The 26447-nt window shown below is 52.8% G+C and overlaps 1 protein-coding gene and 1 long non-coding RNA gene across 6 annotated transcripts in view; one reads left to right on the top strand and one right to left on the bottom strand.

The window, feature by feature from the left end:
• Nucleotides 1-712: 712 nt before the first annotated feature.
• Nucleotides 713-20455, bottom strand: Gm46873. Of its 2 annotated transcripts, none has more exons than XR_001784470.2 (3): nucleotides 20079-20165; nucleotides 2864-3015; nucleotides 713-2259 (listed from the first exon to the last, which is right to left on the bottom strand). It is a non-coding gene; the product is annotated as a predicted gene, 46873 (long non-coding RNA). The 2 variants fall into 2 exon arrangements; XR_001784471.2 differs by lacking the exon at nucleotides 713-2259 and adding an exon at nucleotides 2263-2550 and having other exon boundaries at nucleotides 20079-20455.
• The window catches only part of Pax7 (paired box 7), a 96472-nt gene continuing 90127 nt past the window's right edge, over nucleotides 20103-26447 (top strand). The window contains exons 1-4 of one of the 4 annotated variants that reach the window (XM_006538630.2): nucleotides 20103-20806; nucleotides 23260-23495; nucleotides 24010-24136; nucleotides 24923-25057. In XM_006538630.2, the coding sequence (XP_006538693.1) occupies nucleotides 20722-20806; nucleotides 23260-23495; nucleotides 24010-24136; nucleotides 24923-25057 (583 nt within the window). In that variant the 5' untranslated portion in view covers nucleotides 20103-20721. Of the gene's footprint in view, nucleotides 20807-23259; nucleotides 23496-24006; nucleotides 24137-24922; nucleotides 25058-26447 lie in introns of all 4 variants that reach the window. The other 3 variants (XM_006538629.2, XM_006538631.2, NM_011039.2) reach the window with 3 other exon arrangements.

Raw genomic sequence — 26447 nt, 5'->3', positions numbered from 1 at the left:
ACCACACATTACACATACACACACTACACACACACCACACATTACACATACTACACACACACACACACACTTCCCACCAGAGCTATGCAGTCCCCGAGGCCCTCTGTCCTCAGCCTGAAGAGCACCCTCTTGACTCCCGCCCAGGTCCTCCTGCTCACCCACCCCCTTGTCACCTTCTTCACCCATCCAAAGTTAATTCCTGAGAAACTTTCCTTGGGAGCGATTTTCACTTCTTATTATGCCCGCTGCGCCAGCCCTACTCCGTGCTATCTGGCTCCTTCAGCAGGGAAGCTGGTGTGACACTTGCCTGGAACAGCAGAGGTGACTGATGGGGGTTGGGGGGGTGGCTGTCTCCTGGGATTATGATAAGGGCTGGCGGGCTCTTGGTATGCTGGCCAGGCCTCGCCTTCCCCTCCGCACCGGCTGATAGGGGTAATTTTCCATGCTGGCCCTATCTGCTATCGAGGGAGAACATTCAAACTTAGCCCTCCGTTCCGATGCCACAGCACCCTGCAAGACGCCACCCCCTCCCAAGGAAATAGAACCTCATGATTTGAAAGGGAAAAAAATTTAATTGAAGTAGCCAGGTCATTCCTTCCCTATCGACTCCCAGATTTAATGGAAAACTCCAGACGGGTTTTTTTTTGAAGCCACGTGTGAATGTGGGGTGCTGGAAGACAGGCTGGAGGATGGGATGGAAGAGAGCTCAGGTGGGTAACAACCCCGGGACTGTTGTGACCTCATGCAAACACAGGGAGGTGCCCTAGCCCAAGACTGGTGCTCGGGTGTGGAAGGGAAGGTAGGTTGTGGGGAGTCCTGAAGAACCATTGGGGACAGGGAGCTGCCTTCATTTTCTATGTGCATAAAATTTTACCAAAGAAGAAAGAGGCGTCCGGAAGGTCCTCATTCCTGCATTATGGTCTTTATTGTTATTACCGGAGGGCTGGGGATTGTTTTCTAGGTTCGGAACCGTCAGCAGAATATTTACTGTATTGCACGGTGCGTTAGTAACTAGATTGCCTCCGTCTCCTCCTCCCACTCCAAGTCCCGTCTCCCTAAGGCAGGAGGAGGGTTCCCTTTTTGCCAAAGTCAGCAGCCAGGGTAGAGACGCCTGGCTCCCGGAACTCCGGGCTGGCTTCCGTGGCATCGCCTCAGGGGCCTCAGGCAGGGAGGGGAGGCTGCCTGGCTGCAGGATCCATCCTCCTGCTCAGCCTGGAGCTGGCTGCACCCCTTGTCTCAGAGACTCCCCCGACACCCCTTTGGCAGGACACCACACCCGGAACAACCGTCAGTAGCCACAAATGACAGCCTAGACAGCCAAGGGTGGCTGGCCGCAGGGAAGGGCTGGGCCACGGTGGGATGCACCACCAACCCCCTCCCACAGGAGCTGGGGGACAAAAGGGCCGAGAGAGGCTGCAGCCTGTCGCGGGCCCGGCCCACTGCAGCTTCCCATACAGGTTTAGCAGGTCTGTCCCAAGGAGACATGGCCACAAGCCATTCATTACAGATTGGTTCAGGGGAAGAGGGCTTCTGCAGACAGCCCGGCTCAAGGCTTCCAGCTCTTCCGTCCGCCCCTCCTCCTGTGAACAGCGCGAAGTGCTGAGCCTTCTCCGCATCCGGCCTTGAGCCGCACTTTTTCTCACCTATCACCTATCATCTCTTGGGCCTCCTCGCTCTGAACTTAAGAATTGAGCAGTGGATGGAGCTGGGAGCGTGGTTTAAGTTGGCAGAGTGCTTGCTGAGCATGTGCAAGGCCTGGGTTCAATCCCAGTGCCTTCCAAACCAAGAGTGTCACCCCAACACTCGGGAGGCAGGAGGATTACAAGTTCAAGGTCATCCTCGGCTACAAGTTGATTTAAGGATAACCTGGGCTACGAGAGACCCTGACTCAAAAATAAGAACAACAGGGTCGGGCTCTGTGACACACAGCATCTCAGAGTCCTCCCCCACAGCATGCGGGGAGGAGGCTCTGTTCCATCCTTACTGCAGACGAGAAAGGTGGGGGTGAGGAGAGCTGGTTGGATGTGGGAGGGTAGTGTGACTTTCCCCCCCACCCCGCGCGTCTGCGGTACCCACTCCAAATCCCTCCTGGGCACAAGGCACCCGCACCCACGATGATTCTGTGAGTCTAGGATTAAACCTTCATCATTCAACTTCTCATCAACCTAAAATAAATACAAATGTGTGCCTCGAATCTTAAAGCTCCGTGCCGGTTCCCAGCCGCAGCCGACTTTGTGTGCCAGGGCAGACATCCACGAGCTGTGGGGAGATCGCAGGCTTTTACTCTGGGAGCTGGGCAGGGAGTGCATATGGCTGCCAAGCCCAGCGCGACACCGGAGCGCCCGCCCGCCCGCCCGCCCGCCGTATCTCGGTCTGATTTCTGTGGCTGTAACAAGATGCCTAGTTGGTGGTGTGTTATGAAGAAAAGAGGATTCTCTAATTCACAGTCTGGAGACTTTAGAGCGTGGTGCCAGCGTCTGGAGTGGGGCCTGGCTGCATCGGAACATAGCAAGGCAGCATGGTGGGAGCCAAGGGACTGGGAGAAGGCACCTGGCAGGAGAGGAGGCCAGAAAGACTCAAGGGCAGGTTCATGGCTTCCCAGCCACCTCTCTTGCGGGAACTAACCAGGGTCCTGAGAAACCCTAGTGGACCTCTGCAGTGGGCAGAGCCCCTGACCTAACTGCCTCCCGTTAGGCCCCGCCCCTCAAAGAGCCCACCTCCCACTAGGCCCCTCCCCTTAAAGAGCCCATCTCCCATTAGGCCCCGCCTCTGAAAGAGGCCATCACCTAGCTGAGGTAGAGAGCATGCTTCCAGCCAGGTAATCTGACAGATATCCTTAAACCATACCCAAACCATAGCTCACCATTTTCCCAGCATCCTCTCAGCTCCACCACAGCTCACCAGTGCCCACCAGGCCTGTTCTTCTCTCTCTGGATCACTGTTCAGACAGATGACTTCCTGCATCTCCATCACTACTGTCACAGGTGGGATATCCAGACGTTATCCAGAAGGCACCTGCAGAGAAAGAACTCTGCCCTCTCCACTTATGACAGCAAATTCATCTATGTATTTCCTGCTTACTGGAAACTTCTGCTCAGCGAAGTGAAAACTGGCCCACTAAGAAATATAGGCTCTAGCAGTTAAAGTCACTGGTGTAGCTTTAGCCAGTGGCTTTAACCTCTCTGACCTTCGGTCTTCCCATCTGTGAAATGGGGTCATTGGGATTCTAATAATACATGTTCTGGGGGCCCTAGGGTATGTTTCAAAGCCACACTCGAAATACTTAGCCCAGAATAAGGAAATGGCATAATACAGAAAAAGCAAGCAGGCCATCTAGAGAAGCTCACGACTTCCCAAATGGGACACAGTGCCCTGGAGTCTCCCTGCTTTACTTCCTGGTAGCCAGTCTCCACCAGAGGCATAGAGAAAAATGTGACCTCATCACATGACTGCATCTTAGCTGAGAGCGGGGGGGGGGGGCTACCTGTGCCTCTTTGTTTAATGGGCAGATCCTAGGGATGCTGCTGGGCCCTTTATTTTATTATTATTTTGATTTTTTTTTACTTATTCACTTTATCTCCTGCTCACTGCCCCAGTCACACCCTCCCACAGTCCTTTCCCCCATCCTCCCTCCCCTTCTCCTCTGAGCAGGTAAGAGGCCCTGGGTATATCCCCCACCCAGGCACATCAAGTCTCTGCAAGGCTAGGCACATTCTCTCCCATTGAGGCCAGATGAGGCAGTCCACATAGAAGAACATATCCCACTTACTGACAACCACTTTTGGCATAGCCTCTACCCCTGCTCCAGTTGTTTAGGACCCACAAGAAGCTGCAAATCTGCTACGTATGTGTGAGGAGAACATACATATATGTTCTTCTGTTGGTTATTTTATAATTCTATATGTATGAATGTTTTGCCTGCATGCCTTGTGCCAGAAGACAGCATCAGGTCCTCTGGAATTGGGGTTTCAAATGGTTGTGAGCTGCCATGTAGCAATGTGAGCTGGCAATGGAACCTGGGTCCTCTGCAAGAGCTAAGTGCTGTCCAGATCTAAGTTTCTTTTCTTTTCTTTTTAAAGACTTATTAATTTATTTATCTGTAAATACACTGTAGCTGTCTTCAGACACACCAGGGGAGGGCATCAGATCTCATTACAGTTGGTTGTGAGCCGCCATGTGGTTGCTGGGAATTGAACTCCGGACCTCTGGAAGAGCAGTCAGTGCTCTTAACGCTGAGCCATCTCTCCAGCCCCCAGATCTAAGTTTCTTATTTTAACTCTTTCTTTCCCAACTATCCTGTCCAATGATTCTCTCCTTTGCTTCTCTCAATAGGACTTTAGAATTTTCTTCTAGCACATGTATGTATGTTCATATGGTGTATGCATATATGTATGTTCACATGGTATGTGTGTGTGTGTGAACCTGGAACTTGCTAATTCAGCTAGACTGACTGGCCAGGAAGTTCCCCCAAAGTCCCTGCCTCCTCCTCTCCAACACTGGGATTAGAGATGTGTACCACCACACCCAGCGTTTTGGGTGGGTTCTGGGGACAGAGCTCAGGTCCTTGTGTGACAAGCACATTATTGACTGAGCCATGTCCCCAAGAGAGCCATCCCCCAGCCTGATATGCAGTTCTTGTTGTGAATTCTTTCACATCTTAAAGATCATATAGCCTTGGGGTGTGTGTGTGTGTGTGTGTGTGTGTGTGCGTGCACACACACACACACACACACACACACACACCTTTAATTCCAGCGTGCAGGAGACAGAAGAAGGCAGATCTCTAATTTCCAGGCCAGCTTGGTCTACAGAGTGAGTTCAAGGACAACTACGGCTGTCTCGGGAAAAAAAAAAGCCTCATGAAGCAAGCAGATGGGGAAACTGAGGCACTTCCAGGAGGTTCAGTGAGTAACAAGCTGAGACCTTCTGGAGAGTCCGAGGGAACTGCAGAGACCAGGGTGATCAGTGTCATGCAGGTGGACGACACAAGCCTTAGTGGCAGCGCTTTACATAGCTCTGGCAGGGCCAGTGCATCCTCACAATGCCCACTGAAAGCTTGACATAATTTCCTTGAACTGAGAAGAAAACTCAGCATCCACAGCCACAGCCTAACCAGCCAAACTAGACCACCTCGTCCAAAAGCAAGCTCCATTGACTCCGCACACAGGCAAAGACCCCTGCAGGTATCTGCACTTTGGAATATTATTCACCCATGAAAAGAGGCACAGGAATCAACAGGGTGAGCCTGGACCATGTGCTGAGGGGAAGAAGCCAGACTCCCAGGACAAACACTGCAACTCCACAGTGGGAAACCCAGACAGAGGGATCTCCTGAGACAGGAAATGAACCAAGGATGTGGTAAGGGGAGGCAGTGTAGACGTCCATCCGTCGGCACCAGTTACAGTTGGTCATCCTCCAACCCCCACCCCGGCCCCTAAGAAAGGAAAAACCTAGACAGACAAAAACCTAGACAGGAAGCCATCGAAGAGAACTCCAAAAACTCGTGATAAGGATGCAGAAGTGTTGTTCTTCTGGCTTCTGGTCGGGTTTTGGGTACGGAGGGACCCAGTTTTCTTTAAAAGGCTGACCACCAGTGAGTATGTGGACAACACAAATTGCTTCTTTTTCTTTTTTTCTTTCTTTTTTTTTGTGGGGTATGGGCCTGGGAAAACTGGGAAGTGGGGGTTCGTGATGTGAAATTTCCAAATAATCAATAAAAATATTATGAAAAGAAGTTAGTCTTCTCCTCATCATTTGATAGGGTTTCACTTTGTAGTCCAAGCTGGTCTTGAGCTCTGAATCCTCCTGCCTCAGCCTCCTAAGCAGTTAGACACGGCTTTAACAAGGGTTATAGTATTATGTTTTGCCATATATATAATATATGTGTGTGTATTTATGTGTATATTTACACATAAATGTATATGTACATATATTGTGTATATATAAACATGTGTTTATATATACATAAAAATATACACACATATAAAATGTATGTATATATATACATAAATGTATATGTATTTATGTATATAAACATATGTGTTATATATGTGATATATCTATATATCATATATATAGAGAGAGAGAGAGAAAGAGAGAGAGAGAGATAACACATATATACACAATTGGGTGTGATGGCGCGTGGCTGTGATCCTGACACTCAGGAGGAAGACAAAGTCACTCTATACATAGCAAGTCCCAGACCAGCTTAAGCATATGAGACCCTGTGGGAGGTGGAGCACTGAAGGGGAGCACCAATGATCAGTATGCCCCTTACCTTTGCATGTCTGTCTGTCTAAGAAAAACAACACAAAATAGATCGGACCCCTGCAGTCGGGCTGCTGGCTCGGGCGATTCTACTCCAATCTACCTGAAGCTGTTTCTTCTTGTCCTTCAGGTTTAGTTTATTTTCCCAAACAACATGATCCAAAGCTGCTGTGTTCTGCTAAGTGGATACAGCAGCTCTTTGCCTCTCCCAGCTGGGACTCTCCCTCACCCCCACCCCCCGGGTGGCCCGGCTCTCCACCTCACCCCACCCCACCCCAGGGTAAAAAGTGACCCTGTACACCTGTTATTCACCCCTCCCAGGAGGAGAGGCTCCAAGACCTCCCTGTTTTGTCATTTCTCCCTGGCTTGGAGTAAGACCAAAACTCACTTTGGCTCCGATTGCCCGAGGGCCAGCTCCTTCAAAGATCAGCCCCACCCCTCTCCTATTAACAGGCCAATTTGGATCCCTGGTCTGGAGTTAAAAATATTATTTTTCCCCAGTCAATCTCAAATTGCTCGTTCATGAAGTTGAAGTGGGCTGTCCAAGTGAGGGAAAAGAAAACAAAAATCCAAGCTTTGAACCAGCTGCACTGTGTTGTGTAGACAAAATATCCCTTTGACCGGCGTCCCAGGCAGCCTGGGGACCCTCAGTTCATCCTTCCATCCCCACGCCCGGTTTCTCACACGTCTCTGCTCTGGGTGGGTCTGTGATACAGACGACATTCCAATATTCCTGAGGTAGAACGGAAAGGGGATAGGGTCTTCACTGGCTCCTGGCTTTCTTGCTTTCTCATCACTGAAGATGGATCTAGGACCTGGTAGATACCAGCCAACCCCCCAACCACCCACCCAGAATATTTTTGTGCTTCTTGACTTATTTACTTTTATAAGCTGTACCCTAAGCTGACCTTGAACTTGTGGTAGAAACAAGTAGGCCTTCAGACTTCTTGATCCTCATGTCTCCACCTCTGGAATGCTGGGATTACAGGTGTCCTCCACAAGGCACAGTTTATGGGGTTAAACACACACATACACACAAGCACACACACATACGTGGGCAGGCACACTGAACAGCATCCCCAGCCCCCAGGGATTCCTTCATTCTTGACTGTAAAGATTGAGTCTGCTTTCATCTTGGAGATTCTTTTGTATGTGTATGGGTATCCCACCTTCATGTATGTATGTATACTCTGTGTGTCCAGTGCCTGAGGAGGCTGTAAGAGGACCTTGGATGGCCTGGAACTTGAGATGGTTGTAAACAGCTATGTAGATGTTGAGAATACAACCCAAGGTTCAGAGAGAGCAGCCAGTACTTCCCACTGTCTCAATGGCTGAGCCATTTTCCCAGCCTTTTTAATCCAAAACCATTTCCCCCCTAGAAAAGTCCGGGGACTATGAAGGAACAGCGTCCTTAGAGAGTGCTCTCAGCTTGCAAAAGGCTCACACTCTTTCATTGCCTTGTGGCTGAATCCAGTTGGGAATTCTCCTGACAGGAAGGGAGCAGCTGCAGGTGGCTTAGGCCTCCCAGCCCTGTGGCTGCCCTCTGCAGAGAAGACTCAAGAAGGACAGCCCCTCGGGGCTAGGAAGACAGCTCAGCAGTTAAGAGTACTGGCTGTTCGTCCAGAGGACCCTGGGGTTCAATTCCTAGCACCCACATGGCATCTCACAACTGTCTGTAACTCCTGTTCGGGGGGGGGGGGGACACACCCTTCCCACAGACACACATGCAGTCAAATCACCAATGTACGTAAAATAAAAATGAATGAATGAAAATAAAGAAGTGTAGCCCAGAGAGGACCAAAAGGCTTTGGGGGCACACACCACACTCAAGCACACTCACACAGTCACACAAAGTCTCAAACATGCTTACACACACACACATGCCCTAGTCTCTCATACAGGAGAACACAGCAGAATACAAACACACACTACCAATCAGACACACAAACTACCATCAAACACACTGACTGGCACGTGCACACCTCCTCACACTTAGTCTCACACATGCTCAACTAAGCAGACTTCGCCTCCATCCCTAGACCAAGCTAGCACAGCAGCATAGAGCACCAAGCTCAGCTTCACAGGCTCGCATGCTCAGTGGTACCCAGCTCAGGAAATGCAAAGCCCATGCAGAGGTCTAGATTTCAAATCATGGATTCGGGATCAGTGCCCCCCCCGCCCCATCCCCCCCTGTCCCCCCCCCCCCGCCTCTGTTGTTAAATCAAGGAATAAGGAGGCCAGGGGAGAATGCAATCCACTCAGGAAGCAGAGGCAGGGGGATTTCTGTGAGCTTGAGACCAGCTTGGTCTCCAGGGTGAGTTCCAAACTACACAGTCAGACTGTGTTGTCAGAAGAGGAAAGGGATTTAGGGACCAGGAGAAGGGAGGATAGATGGATGGAGGAGGGAGGGAGGGAGGGAGGGAGGGAGGGAGAGAGGGAAAGAGGGAGAGAGGGAGAGACAGAGGGAGGGAGGGAGAAGCACAAGGTTATTTTAGTAGTTCATGTTGAGTAGAGTAGGTACCCAGGCCTGTGACCCTGGAGCCAGTTGTAGAGAGAGGAGCACTAGGTGAGGACATGGACTTGGGAGATCCCTCAGTGAATAACATAAACTTGCATGAGGACCTGAGCTCAGATCTTCGAATTCTCTCAAAGCCAGGAGAGGCCACAATCCCAGCCTGCCTGTGGTGAGACAGAGAATCCCCAGGTGCTCCAAGGCCTGCCAGCCTGGGGCTCTGCAGAGACTCTCCTCTGACCTCTGCACAGGAGTTATGTACACACACACACACACACACTCACTCACACTTGAACACACACAAACACAATTTATGAAGGAGAGGAGGAGGAGGAAGAAGAAGGAGAAGGAAGAAGAGGAGGAGGAGAAAAAGACGCAGCAGCAGCAGCATGGCTGGAGAGATGGCCCAGTAGTTAAGGACACTGGCTGCTCTTGCAGAGGACCTGGGTTCATTACCAGCACCCACATGGTGGCTCACAACTGTAGTTACAGACCCCATTTCTGGCCTCCAAGGTCATCAGGCACTAGCGTACACTTAAGCAAAACACTCATACACATAAAATAAAAATAAATAATAACAAAAATGTGAAAAGGATTGAGGACACTGTGCAAGTGACAAAGAAACAAACGATGCTTCCTTCCCTCCCTCCCAGAGGAGAGCCACGCGGGGAATTTCTGCAGACACCGGCACCACAGGGACTTCTCAAAGACTTTCTTGGCTTAATGTATGTTGGGAGACCTTTGGGGAATTGGTCCTATTAATCAGCTGTCTCTGTGTGCTGAGAAGGAGGGCTGGCAGAGACACTAACTCATTTACCAGAGCCTGGATTCCCAGTCTCAGAAATGAGTTTAGCAGAGCCAGCCACTCTGGGAGTACACGAGAAGACGGAAAGAGTCCATGTCCTCCTCGGACACCCCGAGTCCTGTGTGTACTGGGCTCTCAGCATCAGGGAGTCTCAATAGTCACGTGTTTCGGAATCTTTCAGAAAACTGTAGAAGCAGAGATTGCTGCCTGAGACGTGCCTCTTCCCAGTCTTCAGAGCTCTGACTCAACTCCCTGTTGGAGGTAAGGGTGGGGTCTGGAGGAGGTGGGGTCTGGTGGCATTGGGGGTGGGGTCTGGAGGGGGTGGGGTCTGACGGAGTAAGGGGTGGGGTCTGGGGTAGGGGGTGGAGTCTGGTGGAGTAAGGGGTGGGGTCTGGAGGGGGTGGGGTCTGGTGGGTGGGGGTTGATGGGGTAGGGGTGGAGTCTGTTGGGGGTAGGGTGGAGTCTGAGACACAGGCTCCCAGAAGATGTTGAAAGGTTGCTTGTCCGTGGCCCACTCCTCGAAGTTCATCAGCACTGGTCCTAAACGCTACGTGGATGGTTCAGCCAGAGCAGTAAATCCGCAGCTGTCTTTGCCTGGAACGGAAGAGTGCATCGCTCTGGGAAGCAAAGTCAAGCAGGCACTGGGGAGGGAGTTCGGCACCTTCCATGAAAGTGGGGGGACCCTGAGTTCTGATACCTAGCACCCATGTTCAAAGTCAGGCATATCAGCGCACACCTGAAACTCCAGCAGTATGGAAGTGGAGACAGGAAGAGCCTTTGGGGTTCATCAGCAGGCCGTAATCTAGCCTAATTAATGAGCCCCAAGTTCATAAGGGGAGACCCAAAAAATATGATGAAGAGTGGTTGAGGACACCAGACATCAACCTCTGGCCACACACACGCACATGCGCACTGCCCCCTGCATGGGCTCCTAAACACATAGACATGCGCATGCTCAGGGTCATACAGCCCCTAATGGTCCCAGAGTTCCAGCCCCAGTGGCCATTCCGCAGCAATGATGCATCCGCGGAGGCTCTGATTTGCTGTCTTTGTTGGAGAGAGGGACAGACTCCTGAGAGGAAAGGAACAGAGGGAGGAGGTAAGGTCTCAGGTGAGGTGGGGATATCTCTCTCATACTTCCATTTATTTCCCCACTTTATGTTGGGTGGAGACAGTTGCATGCTGGGAACGAAGGCAGGCTCTTCATCAGAATGGTTTTCACATGCCTGGGTTGGATTTGGTGTTTGCTTTGTTTTACTAGTCTGCAGTGCTGGGCTTAGGGTGAAGAAGAGGAGGAAGAGGAGGAGAAGGGGATGGGACGGAGGTGTGTGCACCAGGGACCCACTTCTCCAGCACAACTGAGGTGCTGTTAGTGCTTAGGAGCTATGAGAACAACGTGAGCTAATCCACATATAGACGGTCGCCAGGACGGAGCAAAAGAAATACACACAGTTGCACATCTTCCTGTGGGTCTGCGCAATGCTTCCAGAACATTCCAGGAGATGGTTGTTTCCTGCTGTCTCTGTAGGAATCCTATCATTACGAGTTTTGGTCCCATCCTGCGTCCCCATTGTGGGAATGTTGGGATGTTCTTATGTCTCAGCACACATGCGTGACAAACCCCAGACACACGAACGATATGCCAAGGATGGCGCTAAACACCGCTACAGCTTTTCAGACTTTCCAAACTGTGCCTCAGCAAGCTGGTATCAATTTACTAAAAGTTTCCACGGATTCAGCCCCAATAGCATCATCTCCTCATGGCTGCCACTTTGATGGGCGAGCATGGCATCTTGTTGCTCTCATTTCTTTTTTCTTGGATATTTGGTGAGACTGACAATTTTTCACACACTTGATGTCCCTAGGTAGGTCTTTCATAAACTGCCAGTCTGTATCCTTGGCCCAGAACTTATTTATCATTGTTATTGATTTGCAAAAGCTCTTTATATAGCAAAGACAGCAGCCCTCTAAAGCAGAGACCCTAATGGTATCTTCTCTGGCTTGTTGCTTCTTTTTTATGGTATTTTATTTTATCTGTGTGTGTGTGTGTGTGTGTGTGTGTGTGTGTGTGTGTGTGTGTGTGTGTGTGACATGCATGTAAGCATGCACCCATATATATCTATGAACAGGTCAGAAGAGGGTACCAGTGACTTCCTTCAGTGTTTCCTGCCATATTGCCTTGACCCAGGGATCCGTTTGTCTCCATCCTCCAATTCTGAGGTTACAAACACACACTGACAATTTTTTCCGTGGGTGCTAGGGATTCAAACTCAGGACCTCATGGTTGCCGGACAAGCACTCCTCCTCCTGAGAGAGCTCCCTGGACTCCCACTTTCTCTGCCTTATTTCTGCTGGGCTTTCTCCTTCATGACTTACTCTGTCCCTCTGAGGTTCACTTGGTCACCAGGCAGAGGGCCCCCTTGTCATCAGCCCTGCCCACCCCACCAGCCCTGGCCCTCTCCAGCTTACAGCCTGAGGCACTTTCTTTGATTTGCTACCTAATGAAAAGCCCTGGTTGGAAGTGGCTCATCAGGTTCTTCCAGAATTCCAAAATGACCCCAACCCAATAGGCTCCTACCCCTGCTGGCTGGGGTCACAGGTCACAGGTCATCACGCCCCAGTGACCCCCAAATAGGGATGACTCCAGCCCCCTGGTGATAACAGTTGATGCCAGGGACTGGTTTGGCTGCTGGTGGGAGCGTGGGTTACCACATAGCACTGGAAGACAGTGAACTCAGCCGAGTGTGCGAGTGGGCGTGGAGCCCGGCTGACACAGAGCTGCCGAGCTCTGCCTGGTCTGAGGCTCCCATACTCTGAGGTGCTGTGTTTTTCCTTCAGAGATGAGCACAGCATGACTTTCCTTAGGGACATGAAACCAAGATTGCACTTAGCTAGTAAGCTGTGACACCTGCTCCACTCACTCAGAGCCATTCTCTGTGCTGAGTTTGTTTGATGATACCAGAAAACCACTCTGTGACATCAGCAGCCTCTGTGCACCTGGGGTGAGAGTCCAGCAGCACAGGATGGATGGGAGAGCTGTTAGGAGAGAGCAGGAAGGGAGCTGGAGAGGGGATCCGGGGGCATGCTGTGAAAAGCACCGGCTGCTCTTTCAAAAGACCTAAGTTCGGTTCCCAGAGCCCAAAAACCCAGTTTACAGGCATCTGTTGCATGGGCTCCAAGAATGGAATTTCCTCTTCTAGCCTCTGAGGGCAACACACACACAGGCACACAGACACATAGACACAGACACACACATACACACATACTCACACAGAGACACAGACACACACACAGGCGCGCACACACACAGACACACACACACCATTTTTTTCTTTCGTGTATATGAATGCTTGTCTCAGTCTCTATAACATGGGTGCAATACCCACAGAAGCCAGAAGAGGGCGTCATATCCCTGGAGCAATAGTTATAGCCAGGTCTGAGCCTCCTGAGATGGGTGCTGGGAACCAGACTCAAGCCCTTTGCAAGAGAACACATACTCTTAACTGCTGAGCCAACTGTAGCCCTGCAAGCCATTAAAGATAAAAATAATCAAGCCCAGGTGCCTCCAGCATCCAAGCTCTGTGACCTCATGGAATCCACTTTGCAACTCTGGGCCTTTGTCTCTTCATCTCCAGGGTGAGGCTACCATTGCCCACTGCCTGCCTCTGCGTGGGAACCAAATGGTGTAGGACCACTTTCTCCTACATACATGGCTGTGGTCTCTCCTGCCCCACCCCCCACTCCACCCCTTCCCGCCAGCCAGCAGGGTCTTGATGGAGAGAGAAGTCTATTTCAGGCTTTTGGTCCTGGTTTCCGAACCACAGCCACGGTGGGGGCGGGGTGCAGGGAGCCGACAGCCACCGTGGTGGAAGGAGCCTCTGCCCGGGCACTTTTTGATCTGCTCTAACTGCCGCTATAGAAAATTAGATAGAATTCATTTCTGTGATGAAGGAATTAATGGGTATGGAGAGAATCGAGTTCGGGAGGAAGGCTTGAATCCAAGGAAGGGAATAAAGGCTTGAAATTCAAATGAAAAATTACGATATAAGCATAAAGGAACCCTATTTTACACCTGTAAGACCAAATGTATAAATATGAACCAACGGCTCCCTCTGGGAGACGGGGATTGTGCTTCTAATTCACCTAGACAAATAAGGCATGCATCCCTTCCACCCACACATTCCAATGAAGGCTGGGCACCAGGCGGCCCCAGAGGCCCAGGCTGGCTGCCTCCTTCCTCTGCTGGGCACCTGCAAGTCAGGTCGGAGCCTCCAGAAACTACAAAGGCTTTGGGCAAGGTCATCCATCCCCAGCCTTCCCAGGTCTTCAAGTCCCCTACTCCCTCCATGCCTCCAGAGCATACAATCCTTTGCCATCAGGATGCATCAGCTAACTTCCTGCCTGCCTGCCATCTTTCCTGCCTTCCTTCCTTCCTTCCTTCACTCATTGGAGTGTCCACTCCAGGCCTGATATTGGGTATCAGTGAAGGGGAAACCGATTCTTTTTGGAATCAAAGAAATCTAAGTTAAGAATCCTTTCCTACCATAACCTTGAGTCAGAACTTAGCCTACTCCTCACTGGAGAATGCCCAGGGCAGGAACAGGTATATCCAGAGGTCTAGGACAACTCCGAATCTTTCTGCTTGGCTCTCGATTGAGCATCCTTTGTTCTATAGGTCACATAGCTCAAGCATGGTGGTAGAAGATGGGCCCAATACCCAACTGCCAGGCAGGGGAGGGGGGGAGGCAGGCAAGGGGAGGCAGCAAGAAGGAGGCAGCATGTATTGAGTGCCAGCTATAGGCAGGGCACCAGGCTCCAACCCAACCACCAAACTCAGAACTGACTGGTAAGCTGTGTCCCCGCTTCACCATGCACAGAAGGCCTCGTACCTTCCTGCTGCTCCACCTTGGATCCTGGCTGCAGAGAATGTGGGAAGGCTCAGAGCAAATCACTGACCCCTCGGCTCTTTCTTGAACCCAGATAGCCTGCCTGTGAGAGCACCATTCGTTCACTCAGTGAGGATGCACTAAGCATCTATGATCGCAGTTGGAAGATGGCAATCCACAGAACAATGCCTTCCGTCTGATAGAGCTTCCAAGGCCTTTGCTCCAGCTGACAGGAGTGGAGAGACTGCCTCCCTCTCCAATGAACCAATTCTGAAACAGGAGGGAAGCAGGAACTCCAGAGGCCAAAGGAGCCCAATTCCATAGGCTCCCCCTTGGCAACTGGCCAATCTGTGGTGGAGAACAGGAAGCGTTTGATCTTTTCATTCCCCATTCTTGGTCTTCCTGGTGCCCCCTAAAAAGCCTGGGGGGCTGAGGGAAAGTTTCCCTGGGCTTGAGGCCTTCCCTGGCTCACAGCTCACAGCCCCAGGCTGCAGGTCAGACTACACCGGGCTCACTGCCCCCTTTGGTTTGTTTAATGAAAACACTTTGAGAGCGCCATAGATGCTCGGCCCTGATAAGGTAATTGTCCAAGGGCAAGGTCTACAAACCATTAACACCCAGACTTGGTGCAAATTGAACTTGGGGGAGGGACCTAAAGGGGTCAGAGCCAGCAGCCTGGTGCCATCTGACACTTGCTCTTTTGTCCTGGCTACTGGGAGCCCAGAGAAGTCACTTGTGCACCAATGCAGACTGTGCTCACAGGCTCTTTGTACATGTGTGCACACACAGGCTCCCAACCACACACAGTGATTGTGCATACAAAGTCACCAACCCCACTCAGCTGGGGGGGGGGGCTCCCACTCCTGGCTCTTTCCCTCTCCAGGAGTCAAAGGGAAAGAGAGGAGACATGACCAAAGAAAGGATATTCCCAGATCCTAGTGACAGCCTTGGCTGTATCCCTAAAGACCAAGGGGAAAGCAGAGGGCAGGAGGGGTTCATCTGGACAAGGAGGAGGAAGCCAGGGCCAGCCATCTTCAATGTCAAGGATAACTGGTGCCATCCTGGCACCTCCTGGCTCCCTCCCCCGGCTTCATCTGCCCTGCCTTTCATTTCTAGAATCTTAGGAGGTGCAGACTCTGAGAACCGGCCTGAGGGAAAGGCAGAAGAGGAAGAAACAGAGAAGGGAGGAGAGGCAGTGGAGAGCAGAGGAGAGGAGACAGAGGAGGGAGGGAAAAGCTCTGGGAGCAGGAGCGGGACCTGTGGAGAGGAAGTGAGGTGGCAGGGTGGAAGAGAAGGGGGAGAGGGAGGGAAAGGGGGAGAGAGGGAAATGAGAAAAGGGGAAAAAGAGGTGGCTAGAAAGCCAGCCGAGGAGCCCTCAGACCCTACCTCAAGGCATCTGGCTCTCAGTGTGTGGTTCTCAGCTAGAGAACAGCAATCTCTATGCAAATTAATTTTATTGGAGGGGGCATTAAAATGTAAGTTACAAGAACAATTGGGCTTCCTGGTCCTCCTTGGGCAGGCACTTCACTGTATCGCCCCCCCCCCCTGCAAAGGACCTAGTCCCTAAAAGATCCTTTCCAGTTCTGCACCAGACTCTCACCTGGGGGCCTCAGGAACTTTGGGGGCTTTGTTCCAGGCTACTCTCTGCCTGTCCCCTTCCCACACCCACGCTCTGGTCTCCTCCCAACACAGGCATTCCAGGTGGTGGCTCTGGCCCAGCAGAGGCTCAGGAAATATCAAAGGCCCCAAATCAAAGCCCCGTTTTTTTTTTCTTCAGGGTGTCTTTAGCACCCTGTAAAGAAAGATGCTGCAGTGGGTATCACTTTCTGAAAATGCTCACTGTATCTGAGCTGAAGTAAACAGTATCTACTTCTGAGAGAGAGAGAGAGAGAGAGAGAGAGAGAGACAGAGAGAGAGAGAGACAGAGAGAGACAGAGAGAGACAGAGAGAGACAGAGAGAGACAGAGAGAGGCAGAGAGAGAGAGAGAGAGTAAGAGAGTAAGAGAGAGCGAGCGCATGAGCACTGGGGTACCAGCAGTGGACACTGGCTGGGGGTCCAGGCCTCAGCTGGCTGAACTCTCATGCTTTCTATCTGTCCTGTTCAGATCTGAGCAGCCAGGGCCACCGTCCCCCAGTTGTACCCCATCCCTTCAAACAGTCCAGACTGCCCCCCTCCCCATTTCTTTCTTCCCTGCTTAATGCACTGTGGAGGGCTCTGCTAGGAACATGAAAGGAAGACCGGTGCTGTTGTTGCAGCTCTTTAAAAGAGGGAGAGTTTGTGTGCAGAGATTCCAGACGAGGCTGGGAGAGGTAGACTAAGGAGACGGCTGCCCAAGAGGGACAGCACTGGAACACAAGTGGCGGAGGGAGTGGGAGCAAGGGGGATGCCCTATACCTTGAGACCAAAGAGAAGGAGGGAAGAGAAAAGATGATGGAGGGGAGTGGAAGGAGAGACAAGGAGAAGGGAAAGAAAAGGGGGAGGGGAAATGGGGGAGGGAAAAGGAGGCAGGAATTGGGGAGGAGGGAAGAAGGAAGGTAGGAAGAAGGAGAAAGAGGAGTAAGAAAAAAGAACAAGAGAATGAGGGAAGAGGAAAGGGGGAGGGGAGGAAGGGGGAAGAAGAGTCTCTTCCTCAAGGTCCAGCCCCATCTGGACCAAAGGATTCTGGTCTGAGTTCCAGCCCACAGAGCAGTGGAGGCCGGTCATACTTCTGGAAACCATGGAGATGGGGAGGCGGGAGGACCAGACCACAGAGTCGGGCAGAGGAAACCCGCTGGGGAGGAGTCAGAAAAGCAAGGAGGAAGAGAGAGGGACCCTAAGCACAAAGCAACCCGGAGGAGAGAGGAGACAGATGGCGGTACGAGGGGAGGCAGGGACAGAAAAAGTGTTCAGAGAACTGAGGCGGAGGGAAGGGGAAGAGAGGGAGACAGAGAGTGAGGGTAGATGGGGTGGGGGAGGTAGGGAAAGAGAGAGAGAGAGAGAGAGAGAGAGAGAGAGAGAGAGAGAGAGAGAGAGAGAGCGCGAGCCGGCAGGGCAAGCACTGGCTGGAGCTCACAGCTGGAACTGGAGCCCTGAGAACCTCTGAGGCACTGGAGGCCTTGGGAGTTGATTGATGACTTGGGAGGGGGTACCCTGGGACATGGGGGCTAGCCAGGGGGACCGGCCAAGCAGGAGAGTTTCTCCCCTACCCCAGCTGCAACCACCCATCCCCAGGTGAACCCCCCTTTCCCCTGCTGGATGTGAAATCGCCATTTCACCCCTCCACACTTCTTAATTGTTGCAAAAATCATTTGTGAAATTGCTCTCCAACAGGCGAGAATGGCCACGCTCATTCTGACAGACAAGCCCACTTCCTCCCCTCTGCTGTCTGCCCTGCCTAGGCTCCAGGGATCCCCAGCAGCTATGTGTCCTGTGCAGGGCCTGGGTAGTGAGCCTCTGTGTCTTCCTTCCTGGTGGACAGAACGGAAGATCATCTCAAGGATGCTGTGGTCACCAAGGATGCTAAGGGCCCCCCAGCAACACCCTTTCTGTACCAAGGTTACCAGCTGGGTGTCTGCCCCACCTCCAACTTCGCTCCAGTTACAGGGTTGGTATGAAGAAACTAGGCCTGACAGCCCAGGTGCCAGGCACTTCCAGAAGGGGAGCCAGTCAAAATATGCATGGCTCCCCTTCTCAAACTTTGCTTTCAGCCATGCTAAGACAGCATTACACCCTCCCCATTGAGGAGCCCACAATTAATTTACCCAAGATTGACCCAAGACAGGCCTACACAGACCTCACCTGCACATAAAAACCCAAATTTGCCAGTGAAGAGCTACCAAACCACCACACAAAGGAGAGTCGCTAAAAGTCTGCCATACCAGGAGGGTGTTGGTGGGGGTAGAGGGATGGACAGACGACAGACAGATGGAAGACTGAAGGAGAACACATTAAATATGTGTACCCTATGTTTACAGAAAGACATGGATATATACATGCTTGTATTTAAAAAACAAAACAAAACCCTGGATATCTACCTCAGGAGTCAAAGCAGACAAGGGTCCCCAGGAACTTAGCATTTCTCGCCCCCCCCCAACAACCTACAGGGCAAAAACTCTGTCTCCCCACCTGGCTGGTAGGTGTGACTCAGGCCGCAGAGTCTAAAACCACTTGGCCTCTCTCCTCTCCCCATTCAATCCTGCAAGCATATATTTAACAAGCTTTTCCACAGGTCTCCCATCCCCGGAAGCCCACCCCCACCCCTGCCCCACAAAGAAGTCTGATGAACCCCTCAGCTAGGAGAAAGGGTCAGTAGCATGCTGAGAGGGGCAAAGGTCACAGGTGAGGAGGAGGGGAAGGGAGAGGACACACTGAGGCCAGCCAGCAGAGAGCACCCCCAGGCCAAGACCAGACTGACCCCCTCCAAGAAGGCTGGGCAGGGCATGAGCTGGAGGACTGGATTTATTTTATTGTATTTCACCTCCAGGGCTGGGCCAGAGAGGCCCTTTACTGGAGTGTTGGAGATGTATGGGGGGGGCACAAAAGATCTGTAATGGGTGGCATCCTACCCTGCTGGGAGGGCTTTTCAACCCTAGGAATCTATGTCCTAAGGCAGAGACCACTGGTTACTGTGGCATCAGAGAACAGAATTGTGGGATCTCTGAGAGAGAGAGAGAGAGAGAGAGAGAGAGAGAGAGAGAGAGAGAGAGAGAGAGCGCAACTAATTGGGCCACCACCTCCCCAGCCCTCCAGTGGAGGAGTAGAGTTGGTGGTACCCAGCTTTATCTGTCTGTCTCCCACTCATCTCCCATCTGACTCCCAGATCCCTAGCCTTGCTGATGTCGCCTCCAGGACATTCTGAGTCCACTAGAAAGGGCTCCAAGGTGGTGGCCTAGGAGCTGGAGGAGGAGCTGGAGAGGTTATTCCCCAGGGTTTGGCAGACTCGGATTTGCCAGCATCTCTGGGGATGTATATTTTGCTGCGTTTCTCCGAGCTGCAGGAGGCCAGGCCAGGCCAGGCGCAAGCAGTAAAGCCCTGACAGGTATCAGCGAAGTCAAAATTCTTCCGGGGATGTCACCCTACTCTGTTCCGCCCAGGGAGGGAGTAGTTGTCAAGGAATGTTCAGAGCTAGTGAACTAAAAAGAGAAGGGACACGTGCGGTGGACCCTAGTCCAGGAGGCCAGAGATAGCCGGAGCGGACAGAGAAGATCCCAGCCCAAGGCCGGCTTTCCTACACAGCGGGCAGACAGCTGAAAGCCGTCCGGAGCACAGACCTGCCAGCACATCTCTGGACAACACTTAAAAGAAGTTACCCTCTCCCTCCCTCAGAGCACCCCCAGCCCACGCCATCCCTGGACTCAGAGTTTCAAATTATCTCCCTCCCCCGCGACCCCCTGAGGAAAAAAAGAAAGAAAGAAAAAGAAAAAAAAAGAACGAGGTCGAGTTGGAGATTAAAAAGGAAGGGGAAAAAATACTCGTTGGAGACTTCTTTTCGTTATCGGTCCCCTCTCCCTCCCGAACTGGCCCCCTTTCCTGCTCATGAATAAAAGAAAAGTCCGAACCTATCAGATCTCTCTGGCTGCAGCCTGCTCCCTCCCCTTCCCTGCCGTTGAGCACTTTTGCACAACTTACCCAGCTGATCGCTCGCGCCCCCTCGCTTTTCCTCTTGTGTTCCCCAACCCTGTCGCTCGGGTCACCTCCCCTCCAGTCCGAAACCCGAGCAGGAGCGCGTCCCCGTTCCAGTCCTCCGGGGGACAGGGTGTGAGGGCCAGCAGAAAGAGGCGCTGAGAGGAGGGATCGAGGGGAGGAGGGAGTCCGAGCCAGAGAATAAATATATAAATAAAGACCCAAAGAAAGCCACTCCGCAACCTCTGGGCTCAGGAACTTCGGCCGGGAGCGCGGGAGCGGGTGGCCCGCAAGGCGCAGCTGGGGACAGGGAGCCCGGCCTGCTCGGCCCACGGCAGCCGGTGTCATTCGGCTTAACTTCTGGCCGAGCCCGGCGGGTGGAGGCGGACTTGGGGTTGGAGTGTTTGTTTGTTTGAACTTCCTTGTCGCCACCTTCCACTCCTCCCGCCCCCACCTCACCCCCCCCCGCGCCCAGCTTCTGGAAGGGGCGCGTCTGCAACCGGGTGGGGGGGGGTGCAGAAGGGAGGGGGAAGAGGCTAGTGGGGGGGGGAGGGAAGAAGAGGAGAGGAGGATCGCAGCAGGGGTGAAAGGAAGAGACGCCAAGAGGTTTATCCAGCCGACTCTGGATTCGTCTCCAGCGTGCGCAGGAATGGCGGCGCTGCCCGGCGCGGTCCCCAGGATGATGAGACCCGGCCCGGGGCAGAACTACCCGCGCACCGGCTTCCCCCTGGAAGGTAAGAGAGCGCGCAGGAGGCCTTTACAGGGTCCCCCGGAGGACCTCGGAGATGGCACCCTCCAGGGGAGCGAGCAGCGGGGCTTCCTGGGCTCTGCTGGGTCCCAGTCTCCGCGTGGGACACGGGAAGTTTCTAGAGCGGACACTTGTCAGTTTCTGCGTGGACTCCGCTGACCCTCGGCCCGCGCTCCGTGGGTCACCGGCTGCCGGCCTTTCGCCGCAGGATGCGACTCCCCGGGGAATTCGCATCTGGTCCGTTTTGCGCTCCGGTAAATTCCAGGGTTTCCCACTCTTCTCTGACACAACAGAGTTCCCGGGTCTCTGCGCAGCGCCGCCGGCTTTCTTCCCTAGTTTTGAATTGGTCCCTCAAAGTCGGGATGGGGTCCCTCCAACCCCTTTTATTTCGAAATACCAACAAGCGACACTCTATTTCCACTCCACCAGACCGTCCGCTTCCTCCCAAGCAACTTACTAACTGGCTTTTTTTTTTCCCGGCCCCGACACAAACTAATTAAAAACAATGCATAGTGCCTTATTTCCCGCAAAAACAAAAACAAAAAAATTAAAAACATAACTTTTCCCTACGTCTTTCTAAAGTCTGCAAATGTCCCGGGAAAGAAACTCAAGACCAAAAGAGGGTACAGCAATCCAGGGGACTGTTTTGAGTCTCTAGCCACTCGGGGATGCAGAGGGGACCGGCCGGCGGCGATCGGCCGGGAGAGGAGAAAGGGCCCCTTTGCGCGCCCCCTCCCTTTTCTATTTAAACCTATGGAAGGCTTTCAGCCAGTCACCGAAGGGTCTTCTAGTTTCCTCGGCTCAGACAGCCCATGGTGTCTCAGGAGCAGTTAGAAACGGCGTGCCAATTTTATTTTTTAGCCGCCCCTCTTGTCATTGTGTGGGCCCCACTTGTGGGTGCGGGAGGATGGGGAGAGAAGGCGAGAAGGGGCGGTCTGGCAGCCGGCGATCTAGGGAGGGAGCCCCCTCCCTCGGGCAGCGAGAAGCCGCCGGGTCCCCGAATTAGACAGAGGCGAAGAGAGCGGGCTGCGTGATCAAGTGCGCGCGAGCGGCCACGCAGGCGGGAGAGCGCGGCAGCCGGGGATTTGCCGGAGTCCTCTCCTGGAACGAATGCAAGCAAAACAGGCGGCTAAGGACGCGCAAAGGATTAGGACAATATTTGCCCAACATGACGCAGAATACTGAGGAGAGCCGAGTGCCGGTCGCTAAAGAGGCTCTTGAATATAAAGTTGGGCGTTCGAGAGCTCTCCAGCGCTAATGGCGTACCCCGCCACGGAGACCGAGGGACTCTGGCTCGGCGACGCACGATTTCTGATTAAATCTGAGAGTGGTTTCAGATACCTACTTTTACAAAGAAAAATTGGTGAAGGAGGGGGGAGCGGGAAAGTAAAGAGGGGGCGGTAGGAACAGCTCAGCAGACCGAGCCTCTTCTAGCCTCCCCCTTTCCAATTATTCCGTCTGCTTCCTCCGCTCGGGCCGCTGTGAAATCGTTGTAATCTTCTAGATCTCTGTAGCCGCGAGTCCCCAAATTGGGGGGATCGAGGCTGGATTAGTGCACCGGGTGTCCCCCGAACCTTCTGTAAGAAAATTGTGTAGACTTTGCATTAAGGCCTACCTAAGTTCTCCCTTCCCCAGAACACACTAGGTATGCCTATCTTCCTGATGCACGCGCGCGCGCGTGCACAAACACACACACACACACACACACACACACACACACAAGTGGCCCATCTTAGTTGCAGCAAAGACTGCTGGGACAATTACTGCATTTCTGAGACCAAGTTGGGGTATTTTGGAGCTTGTGATCATCGTGGAGTGTGCCCTCGATTTGCCCCCCCAACGAAATGAGAACTTTAAGGGTGTTTTAAAAAGCCTGGGAATCTGCTAAGGGACGGTTTGTGTTCCCAGACGCTACACAGACAGCTTTATATCCCCAGTCCTTAAGCTGTGCAGACTCCCGCTGCCACAGTCCTGGGTGCTCAAGCCAGAGCTAGAAATGTTGGGAGTCAAATAGCCTCTTAACCTAACTGATCCAATAGTTCAGTCCTAATGGCCAGAGGTGTAGGACTGACCTGGTGGGCCACATCGCCCTGGCTGTCAGCCTCTACCAGAGGCAACAAACAGGCCTGTGACCCCCAAGCTAGCGGCCCAGAACCATTTGCAGCTGCTCTTAGGATCTCTAGTCTCCACTAGGCTCCACTCTGTCCTTCCTGCCATTTACATCACCCAAAGGTGTATCCTCATTTCCTGCAGTGTAGAGGGACTTTGGGGGGGGGGACAAACAATCCAAGTCCCAGAAGCCAGGACTCTTTCTCCTTGTAAGAGCCTCCCAGGGCTTCAAGTAGACCTTGGAGATCAGCTGTTAGGAGTCTTGGGTTCTCCTCCCCCACACTAACTGCATTCTGTCCTGTACTCACTATTTTCCCTCCCTCCCCACAGTGTCCACCCCTCTTGGCCAAGGCCGGGTCAATCAGCTTGGTGGGGTCTTCATCAACGGTCGACCCCTGCCGAACCACATCCGTCACAAGATAGTGGAAATGGCCCACCATGGCATCCGGCCCTGCGTCATCTCCCGTCAGCTCCGTGTTTCCCATGGTTGTGTCTCCAAGATTCTGTGCCGATATCAGGAGACTGGGTCCATCCGGCCCGGGGCTATCGGAGGCAGCAAGCCCAGAGTGAGTGTCTTTGCCTCTAAGGCTGGCAGCAGGCCTTCTCTAGTACACAGACCTTGATTGTCACCTCTCTCAATATCCCGTGTCACCTAGCAGCCCTAGTTGTCTGGAAGCTTCCCACGGAAGCTTTTCCTTAGCTCTGAGATACAGTCCCTATTATTTGAAAATTTGAAGGATCGGTTAGCTGAGCTCTAGATTGTCTAAGACTTTGAAGCTTCACTGGAATGTCCCTACATCTGCATCTCCACCTTAGCCACCTTTGGCATTGCCTGAGATGATGGGGGGCCGGTGGAGGAACCACAGGGTTACGGATTGTATTTTATTTTATTTCTTATTGCTGCCCCCACTGATGTCATTCTGGGAACCTTGAAAACCCAAAACCCATCTTAGGAGGAAGGGAGTGGCCACCGGAGAGGCCAGCCTGGCTGGAAGCTTTTGGGAGGTTGATACTAAAACTATTTTCCTTCTCCCATCCCATCTCTCTGTCCCTGCTCTCCCACCTCCACCTCTGAAGCAGGTGGCGACTCCGGATGTGGAGAAAAAGATTGAGGAGTATAAGAGAGAGAACCCCGGGATGTTCAGCTGGGAAATCCGGGACCGGCTGCTGAAGGACGGTCACTGCGACCGAAGCACGGTGCCCTCAGGTGAGAAGGTAGCTGAGCCAGTGGTGGAGCTGGCCAGGCACCTCGATGGAGATTCAGAGGGTAGGCCTGGGGGTGGGGTGTGGACAGAGAAAAGGGATGAGAGGGTGACAGGCATCTGGGGGATACAGGCTTATCAGTGAAGCAAAATCCAGAAGGATGGAAGGGAGAGGGGAAGAGAAAGTTGGAAAGGGAGAGGTTCGGAAGAAGGAACAGAGGTGGGAAGAAAAGGAGAGAGGAAGGGAGGTGGGGGATGCTAAGGAAGTTAACCTTGAAGGTGAGGTTCTCTTGAGCTTTGGGGAAAGCGATCTCGAGAAAGAAAGACCTGCCCCAGGAGAGCTGGTGCACCTGGGCTCCCATCCCCTTAGTCTGAATCGAGGTCTTCAGACCACACTGTGGTGGTGGTGGTGGTGGGGAAGCTGCCGGATGTGTGTCTGACTGTACCGTTGTGTGCAGCAGGCATGCAGGGCCAGGGTACACCTGCCTAGCTGGAGCAAGGGCCGGGCAACACCAGGGCAGTAGGCTTGTGGTGAGTGTGTGTAGGCACAAGGTAGGCTCAGGCACCTGGTGAAGGTCCAAGGATTCAAACTGAGAAGCACTTGGGGGCTGCCTACGCAGGCTTACCTGGACATACATGCTCCAGGAGTGAGCCAGGTTTCTAAAGCTGGAGGAAATGCAAGCCTGAAGGGCTTGGGAGCTGAGAATGGGGATTGTCTGATTTCCGCCCCCCCCCCCACAACTCCTCGGCCCCAACAACTTATACTCTCCCTTTTGCCTTTCATTTCTGAGGTTTAGTGAGTTCGATTAGCCGAGTGCTCAGAATCAAGTTCGGGAAGAAAGAGGACGACGAGGAAGGAGACAAGAAAGAAGAAGATGGCGAGAAGAAAGCCAAACACAGCATCGATGGCATCCTGGGCGACAAAGGTAAGAACCTACCGTGGCCCGAGACGCCGGAGACCACGTTTTTTTCCCCACGCCTCTGGTGAGAACTCGTGCGGATTAACCCCTGCCACAGCTGGGAAAAAGTCGCAGATCGCCGAGCGGCCCGGGGTTTTAAAGGCTTTAGGGTGTTCGGGTCTTTTCCTCCCCACCACCGCAAGTCCTAGGAATGAGACTGCCGGGTAGCACAATCCTGTGCCTCAGCTGTCACCCCCTTTCCCCGACCCCAGCGCGCGCGCGCGCGCGCGCGCGCACACACACACACACACGCACGCACGCACGCACGGGTCCACAGCCTGTGCGGCCTCTGGAGCTGGCATTTTGGCGTCGATCAATTATTTATAGAAAACTTGGGCAAGCGTGCGGGAGGCAGGGAGGAGGGCGAGGAAGGAGGAGCCCGCCCGGGGCTCCCTAAATGAATTTGTTAACCAGCCCCGCACACGCTTTCTAAACGGTCCCTTGAAACCCCGCCTGACAGCTGACCGACCGCTGCAATCAATAAAAATTAGCCAGAGCCGCACGGGCTGTCTCTCAGTCCCGCATGGCCAGGGAGGAGTGGGGGCACACGGGTGCTTTCCTCTTGGCAAGCACTATGTGTCAGAGGCTGGAGGCCAAGTTCCCAGATGCCAAGGGTCGGGGGATTCACCCAACACCGCTGTCCAACCTTAACTAGGCTTCTCTGTGCGGAATCCAGCGCTCAGCTTTCTCTTTCAAGTGCCTGCACCCCGGCTTGGAGAACTGGGATGTGTTTCTGTTTCTGGATGGGGAAGTCTTCCTTCGTCACCCCTCCCGAGGAATTTTTCTTGTCTATATGAAAATGGGGCCCTAAGGGGTGGTGGGAATGGGTATGAAGATTTCAGAATCCCAAAGACTGACCCCGGAGAAGAGGGAGCCTGGAACACACATGCCAGGGAGGCAAATGAGTCAGAAAGACAAGTAACTCCGCAGAAAGAGCAGGGCGGTTACTAAAAACCCCTTGTAGTCTGAGAATACTTCCAGAGTTTTCTGCAGAGTCCCTTCTCAGTACCCCCAGTCTAGGTCTCTCTCTGGTTCTCTGGTGTGCCTCCCAACCCTGAAGATGAACTTCACAGACAAAGTCCCACTTCTAAAGACAACACCCAGAGATGGAGGCCCACCAGCCCAGTTCAACGGAAAGGATTGGGGAATGAGCAAGCAAGTGGTAGGCTGTTGATATTCTTGGGACCCCTTCTGAAAGGACTGCTATCCCTTCAGGGACAAAAGCACACACACACACACACACACACACACACACACACACACACACACAGAGAGAGAGAGAGAGAGAGAGAGAGAGAGAGAGAGAGAGAACAGGAGCTGGTATCCCACTGTGCCAGGCCTGCCAGAGGGGCCTAGG

The sequence above is a fragment of the Mus musculus genome, chromosome 4, assembly GCF_000001635.26.
Source record: "Mus musculus strain C57BL/6J chromosome 4, GRCm38.p6 C57BL/6J".
In the NCBI taxonomy this organism is placed as follows: domain Eukaryota; kingdom Metazoa; phylum Chordata; class Mammalia; order Rodentia; family Muridae; genus Mus; species Mus musculus.
Note: the sequence above shows the minus strand (reverse complement) of the source record. Positions and strands in the feature narration are given on the sequence as shown.